Genomic DNA, 12,212 nt, shown 5'->3' with positions numbered 1-12,212 from the left:
AGAGAACATAATATTTCCCATTTTCTATATGGCAACATATGTAAGTCAGAAAACTATGTGGATTCTGTGTTCTTCCTTCTACATTTTCTTCTAAGTCTGTATTCTTCTAAATTTCTTGTGTTCAGTTGAAAATGACATATTTTATTGTCTTCTGTTGGCTTATTTGTATATTCTTAATAAAAGCATGTATTGATATGTGACAAAACACATTGGGTGAGATGATAGGGATGACTTTTGTGATACAATCATCTTATATCAGAAGAAACAAATCTTGGTATGAATATTTTAGCGACAGAAAGTCAGAAATCACATATTAGCTATATTTCTTAAAACAGAGATGGTAGAGGGGGACAGTTTTGACCCCAGGACTGGTCCTTGTTACCTTCTGACCTCACTTGAGTTTTTAACAGAACCAGTCCATTCAGCAACAGGAAGCAGCTTTAGTTTTAACTTTAGTGACAACACTCTCATTACTTCCTAAATATTGGATCCCTCCATTTTTTGATTGTAGAAATGTGTAAGACATATATTTGTTGTAAGCCAAGTGGGTGTGTGTTTTTTCCATTACATAATTAGCATCTCTAAGATACACACTAAAACAGCCCTGGGTCCCAGAAAATGACTTTGTTGCTTAAGAAAAATAGTTACTCTTTTTGTCTGCCTTTTTAAAAAAACCATTAAAAATACAAGATCAGAGTTCTACAAGAAGATATACTGATTCTTCCAAAGAGTATGTCTGTACTCAGGAACCACATTTCAGATATTACATTCATGTTTTACAAAGCTACGAAGAATTTAAGGCAAGCACCTCATTTCTATGCTCTTAAAGTGTTGTACAGAACACTTTAGCACAAACAATGGCATTTTAAAAACCATTTTCAAGAGACACTGCAGGAAAAAAAATTGCTTCTAAAATCATAGATCTGAAGTTAAATAACCAAAAGGACTTACAACTAACCCCACTGGGGAAGCTTTCCAGAGCCTACATGTGATGATACACATGCCCTGGCAGTGAAGGTCCCTGGAGCGGCTGTCATCACTTGGGGAACAACACTGGCCCTCCTCACTCTATCTGGTTTTCTGACCTTCAAGTTGAAGGACAGGCTTCATGATGACATGACTTAGATAACTTAAAGAATAGGTTATCTGACAGGAAATAGACTAGCTGTTGAGATGCCTCAACCAGTGTTGGGAGAAACAGCAAGGACTTCACACACTCAACGTGCCACGCCTCTCTCTTGTAGATCAGCAGTTCTGTGATGACAATGAAACTTAACGACTTTTCAAATATGTGGAAGTGAATAGCTGTTGCTCATGTTCAATGAGAACAGAAGAAAGAATTTGAGATGATTGGATGAAGGTTTCTAAAGACCAAATAACAAAAAATTAAGCACACACACAAAAATTTCCTCAATACTGGCTTCTACAAGTCAGGATCCAAACAAAAATAGATTAGTGAAGGAAACTCTGGAGCCTGCTTTGCTTGGATCCAGAGTGTGGCTCTAAACACAGGCGAATTTCTCCTCATTCCACAGGCTTTAACATGGGAACACACACCAGGCTGTTCCTCCCAGACCTTCCTGAGACCCTGAATAGAATCTGTGAGGCAGCCTCACCCAGGGGTCAAAGTAATATCCTTTAGTTCATTCTTTTCAAATCTTCCCTCATGCCAGCTTCTGGAATTATAACTCCCTAAGGAAATTTATAGGTGTGAAAGTTCCTATTTTGTTAGTGTTATGAGGGGTAAAATAGACCACACCAAACTGAAGAGGGGGAGAAAAATCTGAGAATTAAACATAGATGGTGTACTCCATAATCAAACTAGCACTGTTTTCTCCTAAGACTTTTCTCTTCAAATAGACAGAAAACAGCATCCTGTGTGGCTCTCGTGCAAACTAACAGCCGAATGAGTTTAGAGAGCATGGGCTGGGTTTGCAGAACAGGTTTTCATCTGAAAAGGCACAGGCACGATGGCAGTGTGGGCAAGGATGGCCGGAAGAGCAGGGCTCCCTTGGGCAGCATTTTCAGAGGCTGGAGAGGATGGGTACTCACCGGACAGGCAGAGATGCTCTGCTCCCACTGCGTCATGCTCAAGCTCTCCTCCAGGCTTGTGCATTTCTTCATCACCACGTCCCAGCCGCAGTAAGGGTCCTGGGCTCCAATGCAGGTACTGGAAATACACACCACATGATCAACAGAAAGAGCTTTACGCACTGCTAGACACATAAACCAGTGTGAGCCCGTCCCTCAGGGGAAGGAATGAGAACTAGGTGTAACAAACAGCAGGCATTTATTCAGTCTGCACATTGGAGAACATAGCTATCTGCACACACCAGTGTTTAATTAAAATTAAATCATTTATATAGATATTTTGAAAAAAACTATTTTATCTAACATAGAGATGAATAAACAATCCAATATGAGTGTTCTGGTGTCATGAACAGAATTAAAGTCAGAATTCTTCAATGATCAAAAATAATATAGTTATCACCACCACCACCATCATCCACTTAATAACAGGTTTCATACAAACGATTGTATTATTTAGACATTTGAACAATTTGTTAGGCAGGTATTATTATTTTCACTTTATCACTATCATCACCACCACCACCACCATAATCATTATTATAACCACTTATTAATTAAAAATTGAGGCACAGAAAATTTGAGAAGTTAACCTAAAGATAAGAAAGTATATTCAAAACCCTTCAATGTGGTTAGTTCAAATTTAAGAAAGTAGGGCATCTTTCTTTTATGCACTGTGACTTTAAAAATGTGTTAACATTTTTAATTTAATGGTCATTTCATAGAAGTATGTCTGTACTATCTAAAGACTATATCAGAAGTATTGCAAGGGGTGGGTATTTTATTTTTACTGTGTTTCAATTAAAGAGTTCAGACACAACAAGGGCATTATTAGATGAAGACTGTGACCCCTACATTATAAATTCAAGAGACAGTGAAGAGGGAGAAGACAGAGGTGGCTGTGATAGAGCCAAAAATAAACAGAAGATGACACCAGGGCAAACAGGACACTGACTACCTGGGAATTGTCTGAAGGGGTCAAGACATCAGAGGTGCAGGAAATGGATGTGAGGAAAGAGGCAATTGAGATACCATATCTATAAGATTGTTTAGGGGTTTAAATGACCAATTAGAGATTATAATCTTAGAACATGTTCTTAGTACTTTCTATAGTACCAGCTAGAGGTGTCATCAACCACCCCTTCAAGGCAGAACGCCTCTTACAGCGAGGAAAGATTTATGATAGAGTTAGCAAAGAACCAAGGAAAGTACTGGAAATTGGAGCTTAACTACCCAACATGGCGGCAGGGAGGTAGTATAAGTAATGATAAGTTGATTATATTAATAACATAAAATAATCATCATTAGCCCATGAAATGTGTTAACCATATAAAAAACACTAAGAACATGATCTAAGATCATAATTTTAATTGTCATTGAAACCCCAAAACAACCTTATAATATAGTACCTCAATTAGGTACTAAATTTATTCCCATTTTAAAATAAAGAAACTGGAGTGGGAAAAGGTCAATTTGAAGGCTTTACAGCTAGAGTGGATATGCTTACCATTGAACAATCAAGTAATATTTAGTAAGTTATTATACAATTATTACTTCTTAAGTGCCTAAGAAGTGCTCAAAGCAGTAATCAAAAAAAAAAAAAAAAGGCTGCTTCTCTGTAGCAGGGGTAAGATGGGGTATAAGAGGGTGTTATACAATTACCTGTCACTATAATCTCATCAGTAATCTTTAATATGTGACCATGTATACATATTACTTTCATTTAGAACTCCAGCAAGACCACTGTAACAGACAGGGTAAAGTCTTCTCTTCCCCAATAGTAGAACTGTTCATATGAACTCATATATTTTGCAGATATTTTTTCCATACCTATAAGCCATATTTACAAATATATATTTTGTTATTATTTTGTGTATATAATTATATGATTTGTACAATTAAATATTATATACCATGATGAGCTACATGCAAATGTGATTGCACACACTGCTTCATAGTTTGCTTTTAACAACTAGTAATATATCATTGCATGATGCTTGTCAATAAATATAGCTCTACCTTATTTATTTATTCATTTGCTTATTTTTTGAAACAGGATCTCCCTCTGTCACCAGACTGGAATGCAATGGCGCAAACATAGCTCACTGTAATGTCAAACTCCTGAGCTAAAGGGACCTCTCCTGCTCAGTCTCTGGAGCAGCTGGCACTATAGGCATGCACCACCATGCCTGGATAATATTTTTTATTCTTTGTAAAGAATAAAAAACAATGGGGTCTGGCTATGTTGCCCAAGCTGGTCTCAAACTCCTGGGCTTAAGCAAATCTCCCACTTCGGCCTATCAAAATGTGAGGATTATAGGCATGAGCCACAATACCCATTCCCTTATTTTTCAAAATAACTGTATAGTGCTCCATTTCCTCAACGAACCAACATTTATTAAAATTTCTCCTTAATACCAAGGCTGTAAGGCTCATTTTTGTACAGGTTTTCTATATGCTAAAATCTTACAAGTGGAACTGAAGAGTTAAAAGTCATAGGTATGATTAACTTTGCACCAATTAACAATATCGGGCACCTCTTTCACCCCACCCTGTTTCACACTGGATGCTGCCATATTTTTTTTCAACTCACCTTTTCCTGGTAGATGAAAAAACAGAATTTCCCAGTCATCTGTTTTCATTGATTTAAATTGTAAGTTGGGTAAAGACTCAGAATGTGTGTGTGCACTCACTGGTCATTGATGTTTCCTTTTGTGTGAACATCCTATCCATATTCAATTCCTGATTTTGGCCTTTTTCGTGAGTAATTTATTTTGTACATGTTACAAATCTTCTGGTAACCATGTTTCCAGAAGATTTGATTTTGGTATTCAAATTTAGCCCTCTGTGAACATTTTTTCTGTTTGATTGTAATTTTTTGAGTTACAAATGTTACAACATTTTACATAGTAAAGGTTATGAGTATTTTGCTTTATAACATACAGATTTTATACCATGTTAAGAAAGATCTTTTCACTTGAAGATAATGGAAAAATTTATCCCTGATTCCTTCTGATTCTTCTAAAATATCATTTCATCTGTCTTCATATTTCTGATCCATTTGAAATGCATTTTTGTGACTCTCTTTTCTTCCCCTTATCAAAAAAAATCAAACACTGTATATACATATTTTATAATCTAAACTTCTTAAATCTCAAACCAACATAACAGATCCAGGTGTTAGGAATACGAATAGGAGATACAAATTGTAACTTCTTTTTCCTTTTTCTATTGAATTTGGATAACATATTTTTAAAATGTGTGAGCATCAACTTTTTAAAATCTCTAGCTTGAGGAAAATAATCTCAAATAATTTATTCCTTAAATAAAAATATTATTTTAATTATCAGTTTTACTGAACAAAACTTAACCTGTATTTCTATTATATAAAACACACATAAAATGTCTTAATGTTAAGACACACAGTTGATTTAATAATACCTCCCCCTTTTATTTTATTCAGGACATAGAGAAATGAGACTAAACCACCACAACCAATGACTACGACCATCAAAAGTGTGCATTTTTGTATCTACAAAGGACCAGGGATCAGTGAATTCTTCCTAAGTAACTTTGCATGTGCAGTGTTGTTCTGCATACCCAGAGGAAGTTTTTTTGAAATCTGAAGACATTTCAAGGACAACTCAAGAGACAGACTTGGCTGGGGTGGAGACTAAGAGTCTTGTGTCCTGCTGTGACCTCACCTGACTGTGTCAATGAGTTCAGACCTAGGAGTGCCCCAGTTTTACTAAATGAGCCAAAAGTGACAGATTTATGTTGGGCGCTTCTAAGGACAAACCAGAGGGTAATTCCTTATTGACCAAATGACACATTGTACGCCACATAACAGGGATTCTCTGTGTGTGATTCCATACACAGATCAAAAGCGTAGCAAAGCTACAATAAGAGAATCATTTAAAAGACCTGAATTCCTTTCCGTGTTTCTTATTAAAGCAACATGACCATTAAGGAAAATTAAACTTCCCAAAAGGGAAAAATTCCACAGACTCCCTAACTTTACTCCAGACTTCCCCTGCAAAGCGGCCTGGAGACCTAAAACAATGCCATAGTGTTAGAGGGAAGTATTTTAAGCTGTTTTAAATGAAAAGTTGCCTGTAATAACATCTCTTTCTTCCGATAATGCAGACGGTTCTGCATAGTCTTCACATTCCACTTATCCTCCAAATATTAAAACTACTGTACAAACACAAACGCTCATTCAATAAAAATACCATAAGTATATAAACACAATTTCCTCATGTAAGATATTTTCTACCATGGGCAAACTCAGATGAGCTCCACCTTTATCCTAAATTATACTTGAAGAAAAACCTATCATCACAAGTTATTATTTTTGGAAGTTGGGTCTCTTAAAGAGACTGCAGAAAACCTTGGGTTTCCAATTAATGCAGCCATCAAGAAAGTGACTTTTCTGTATTCCACACTGAAAGACATTTTTCCTTGTGAGGTGAACATTTTTAATATAGGTTTTAGCTTGATTTAAACATCCCAAATTGTAAACATATATCACAGCATCATTTTGTACCTCATAAATATATATTGAACAGTGATAATTGTCAATATTCATTGTAAAAATGCTCTTAATTTGCTAATAATTTTACATAATTTTCATTTTATATGTTGCCCTGGAATCTGAAAGTATCTGAATTCAGAGAACAATGTGGATCAGAACCTAACAGTTTAATTTTTTAAATTTTATTTTTAAAATACATTTATCAAGAGTATGTTTTAGAACTAAGCATATATTTAGAAAGATAATGCTTTCATGTTTGCATGACAATGCTCTCGTGCTCTCTCTTTCTTTCTCTCTCTCTCTATATATATACATATATATGTTTTCTCTTTACATTTTAACTTTGCAGTTGTGTTATTTGTCAATTTGAGTAATAGAAAGAATAGATATGTTCATTAAAATCTTTTTACTGTATTTATGAAAAGTTGGGATTTATTAATAAATATGTTCTTCATGCATATTAGATTATGCAAGTATTGATGTCTATATCTAGCTTATTTCTGTCACACTAATTGTCATTATGTCCATTTGTTTTTAATTCTAAGAATTTTTGCCATATTAACATGTGTTCAAACATGGGGTTTTAAAAGTGTCTTAATCATTCATCATTGGTTCAGCACATGCTTATAAGGCTCAAAGAACTTGTCATGTGTTTAGGAAAAGAAACATTAAGCAATAACACTAATAAACATCCAAAACTAGCTACAAAGAAAAAATCCAAAGGTTCTTAAGAGTCTGGAGTTAGGTGATACTTAGGGAGTGACATTTAAACTGAGACCAAGAGAACATATGGAGGTGATCGATTTGATCAGCAAGAGGGACCATTTCAGCAAAGAGATCAGCATCAGAAAGGTGCTCAGGTGGGGGAGAACTTGGAGAATGTGAAGAACTAAATAAATGGAGGCCAGGCTTTGGCTGAAGCTTGAGGCGTGAAATGGGAAGAGCCCTCAAGTCCCAATAAAGATTTAGGGTATCCTTGTAAGTGTTGCATACTTTAAAGTGCTTGAAATGTGCAGAAGATACATTTCAAATATCAATGCTATATCATTACCGCCACTGTAGTAGCAGTCAACTTATCCATTGATGAATTATTCTTTCCGTAATTCATAAGAAAATCTATCTCATTCCTAAGGACCATGATACTATATACTTCAGAATCTACTCGTTTACCTGAGGAATTGCAACTAAAACCTTTATCTTACTAGAAATAACACTATTTTTTACACTTCAATTTGCTTTTAGTATTAAATTTAAATAATTTATATATACTTCCACTAATACTAAGCATTTTTTTTTTTTTAGTTAAAGCCTTCATAGGAAGATATAACATTTAAAATTCATTAAAAAATCTGTTTTAAAGTAAATAAGATTTTACAGCAAAGAATTTTAGGAAAATTGATAATTTTTTAAAAAGAGTGACAAGAGCAGCGCACATTTGACATAAGCTGCCAAAAGTGCTTTCTGGATCCAGAAATCAAGATTAACTTGGGGCACCAGCTTTGGTTTCTGATCTGATGCAGACAGTCTATTCCGCCCCCTCACCATGCACTGAACCCTGAGCTGTTTATCTTGGCTTTGGTGTAGGCTTCAGTTATGGTGAACTTTTCTCTCAAACAAATATAGAATCTTTCTGGGAAGGCCAAGACAAAGTTCACCAAGGAAGGCAGCCTCAGCCATGGCCAGGACTGTACTCGAGGACCCAAACCAGGACAAGGGAGCAGGGAATCTCAGAGCATGTTAGTGGCCTAACACAAACCCCTCACAACTCAGAGATGTGAAAGTACCACTGGAAGTGATGACTGGAAAAAACTGTGTCTGTGTGCTCACGAGGAAAGAAAAGAATCACTGGTTCCTTCCTTTAGGGAGAAACCCACACCTTTAGGAGTCTACATTCTTGATTCTATAAAATACACATAATTCTAGATACTGTCAAAGGTCAGCCTCCCCAAGTCTCCTCTCCTACCAGACAATTAAGGATAAAATGAAGACACAATTATTTCTTTGCCACCTCACATGTTTGTTTGTTTCTTTCCAGGAGAAAACCTTCTGAAATAGGGCTTAAGGGTTAACTATTACACCTGAAAAATGAGGAAGATGTCAAGTAATACATTTTAATTTTTATACAAAACTTAAAGGGTAGTAAGTCCAGATAGGATATTGCTCTGTTTTCTTATAATCACCTAACTTAATGGTTTTCCCACAGTTGAGTAGATGAGATTTAGGGCCAAGAAATCCTCCCTTGGAGCACAGCCCACCCCATGGGCAGAACATCCACCCTTCTCAGCATAATAGTTCCAGCAAGTGTGACGTCTATCTTGGATTTGGATTCTCCAGTGCCCTCCTTAACTGCTGGGCCACTGGTGACAGTGCTCAAGGAGAAGCACCTGGCTCTCCTCACACCTAATCCTGTTTAGCCTCCGTCAATGCCTGAATTCCAGTTCGATAGATGTTTGCTTGGGACAGGGAATTACTGAATACCTACTGGCAGATGCTCCCGCTAAATGAATGAGCTCATGCTGACACCACTCACCCACACACATAATGTGCTCATAGTACAGTTTCACAAACTGCCGGAGAATGCATTTTTCCAGACAGGGAAGAGTCAGGTGACAAATTTATTGCAGAGCAGTAGAATCTGGCTTGATGGGCCCAGTAACTCTTAGACAACATGAAGTTGTTTAAAGGCAGACCAGCCAATCATTGACGGTATTTGGTCTTCAGTTTGGTCTAGGGCCGGGTGCAATAGAATTAGGCAAAGAAGGCAAATAAGAGCAGTCTACCTTTTTTCCTTTTCTTTTCTTTTTGGTTTGCTTGATTTATTAATTTTTGCTTTTGACTTACACCTAGAACAGAGGAAGATTTTGAAACCTAACCTTCAACATAGTGTGCAGAGAATAAAAAAGACTATTCCCAGGCAATGCCAGCTCAGAAGGACCTCATTAAACTGACTATAATACTTAAGTGGAACAGGAAAGAAACCACCCGGAATTGACTCATATGTGCCAGACCCATGACATAGTCTCTGTCTCTTTGCTTCTGGTAACACACTCCTATGGAACACATAGCTGGAAAAAGAGATTCAGGGAAGCTGAGTAACCGGTTCATATTCACACACCAAGCAAAAGGCCTTTCCAGAACCCTCTGAATGCAGAGCTCATGATCTTTCCATATGCATGCTGTTTCATAGGCACATGGGAATGGTCATTTCTTTAAGAGTTCATTGGACTGTACAGCAAAAAACCTTAGGGGAAACTCAGGTACTGCTGTTTGGGGTAACTCAGGTTGAGGATTCTGCAGTCAAGAACGCTAGGGCAGCTCAAGCTTTTCCCATGGAATTCGTTATGCAGCTTTAAATTTGGTAACTCAAAAGTAGCAGACCTCTGGAGAAGACATTAAAGAACAAAACTTTTTCCTTTGTGAGCTCTTACAGTTATGTTTCTCAACTGAAGTACCAAATGTTGGTAATTAATTTTCAAACTTTACCCAACTGATTGTTTAGAGCACAGTTTGCCATTTAGAGACCAAGAATACATCCTTTTAGAAACCAGACAGCTTCTCATGTTGATCGTTTCTTTCTCACCTGTCCAGTGCCCAGGGATGTTTCCTTATAACAGCGCTGGAAGACTGAAGCCCACCTCAGAAGCCCTCTTATCATGTGTTCTTCACAGTCATAATTAGCATATTGGTGAATGCTAAACAGCAGTCTCTGCTGTTTTCTCTTTATATTTTTAAATAGTTGTAATTATGGCATCCACATAATATTGTTGTGCTTTTTTCAGTTACTGTTATATCATAGAGATATCTTCACAGTCATCACTTAATGGCTTCAGCATATCCCACTGAGAGAAGAATCCATTGAATGAGTGTATCATAATTTGGTGATTAGTTTCCTTACTATTGGAAATTGAAGATTAGAGCACTTGTGATGATACAGATATAGATTTAAAATAACTGGATAGGAATGTCAGGTGAGGAGATTAGGTCCTGGTGTAGTCCAGCATCAGATTTTTTTTTTTTTTTTTTTTGAATTGGAGTCTCACTCTGTCGCCCAGACTGGAGTGCAGTGGCCGCTCCCGGTCACCGCAGCCTCCACCTGCTGGGCTCTGGCGATCCTTCTGCCTCAGCCTTCCAAGTAGCTGGAACTACAGGTGCGCACTACCACGCCCAGCTAATTTTTTGATTTATTGTAGAGATGAGGTCTCGCTGCCCAGGCGGGTCTCGAACCCGCGTGCTCAGGCAATCCACTCACCTCAGCCTCCCAAAGGCGCAGTATTACAGGCTGAGCCACCGAGCCCGGCTTCAGTATTAGATTTTAAAGGTAAATCAACTTTGGAATAAAGTCTAAGGTAACCCCAAGGTACTATGACTGGATTTCATAACAGATATTCAGGTGATTTCATCTATGCCAGAATTTCTCATTAGATTCTGTGCCCCCATGAGAGCAGGGTCAGGGAGGCTCCATTCATCATCCTATATGCAAGGTCTGGCAAGGTGTTTGGCATGTACTGAATTCAATAAATATACTATGAAGAAATTTTAAGGAAAATCCAGAGTCTTCAGAGGTTGAACCAAAGCCAGAGTAAATGAAAACTTAGGAAATTGAGATTTGGAAAATATTAAATTCATTTTATGGGGAGAATATTTACTTTGTGAAATGGATACATGTCAAAATGTCCTTCTTAATGCTTAAGGGAATAATAAACAAATAACGAAAGTTTACCTTACTAGGAGATCATGTGGGGACCCTGGAGTTTCTCTCTGCTTTGCATGCTTTTCCTATTGGGCAGATGCTGTCTTTAGGGAATATTTAATTAATTAAGGTACCAACCTATTAACTCTACCTTTCAGAACTTTGCCCTTTAGAGCAATGTGTCATGCAGTAATCTAATTTCCATACTAGTTTTCTTAATGAGGTGTTAATTTCTTTAGCTAAATGTCACTATTACAGGCTAACTGAATTAAGAATGACCAGATAGCCGCTCATTCAAATGAACCAAAGTCTTTTCTCAATGGTCCCAAATTTGCCTCCAGTTTTATAAAGTTTCAAAGGTGTGGTTATTTTATTTTCTATATAGGCTATGTTTTTTGCAGTTCCCAGCTTTTCTTTTCACCTTAGTTAGTTCATAAAACGAAAACAAAACAACAACAACAACAAAATCACCCAAGGCCTAAGGGCTTTTAATTCTTTTGCTACTGTTTTATAGCACCACATTGTTCTGTAAAGGAAGTTTTAGCTTTTTAATAAAAATTTCATGCATTTTTCAAATTATGAAGTAAAATAGCAGAGAGGAAAGAGACTCCACTTGCTAATTCAATTAATATTTACTGAACCTGTCTTGCCAGACACCATAAAGTACGTGAAACTCTAGTTTCTAGTCTATGACTGATGATTCTTCACACAGTCTCTCTTTGAGGTAGGTCAATCCCTCATCTACAAAATGCTAACTCTACAACCTGGCATGTTCCTATTATCTCATAAATTATGATGTGTGTCAAATAAAAGTTTAAAAAATATATGTCAGTATTCAAAGAGTTAAAAAAAAAAAAAACCATGACTCTTTGAATACTGACTCATATATTTTTTAAACTC

General features: G+C 36.8%; 1 protein-coding gene across 1 annotated transcript in view; it reads right to left on the bottom strand.

Annotated features, from left to right (window-relative positions):
* SEMA5A (semaphorin 5A) overlaps positions 1-12,212 on the bottom strand; it is a 120,649-nt gene that overhangs the window by 99,723 nt on the left and 8,714 nt on the right. The window contains exon 3 of the mRNA XM_008058694.1: positions 2,053-2,170. Within this exon, the coding sequence (XP_008056885.1) occupies positions 2,053-2,170 (118 nt within the window). The remainder of the gene's footprint in view (positions 1-2,052; positions 2,171-12,212) is intronic.

Source organism: Carlito syrichta, unplaced genomic scaffold (genome assembly GCF_000164805.1).
Source record: "Carlito syrichta isolate Samal-C Ts95f unplaced genomic scaffold, Tarsius_syrichta-2.0.1 Scaffold303594, whole genome shotgun sequence".
Lineage (NCBI taxonomy): Eukaryota > Metazoa > Chordata > Mammalia > Primates > Tarsiidae > Carlito > Carlito syrichta.
Note: the sequence above shows the minus strand (reverse complement) of the source record. Positions and strands in the feature narration are given on the sequence as shown.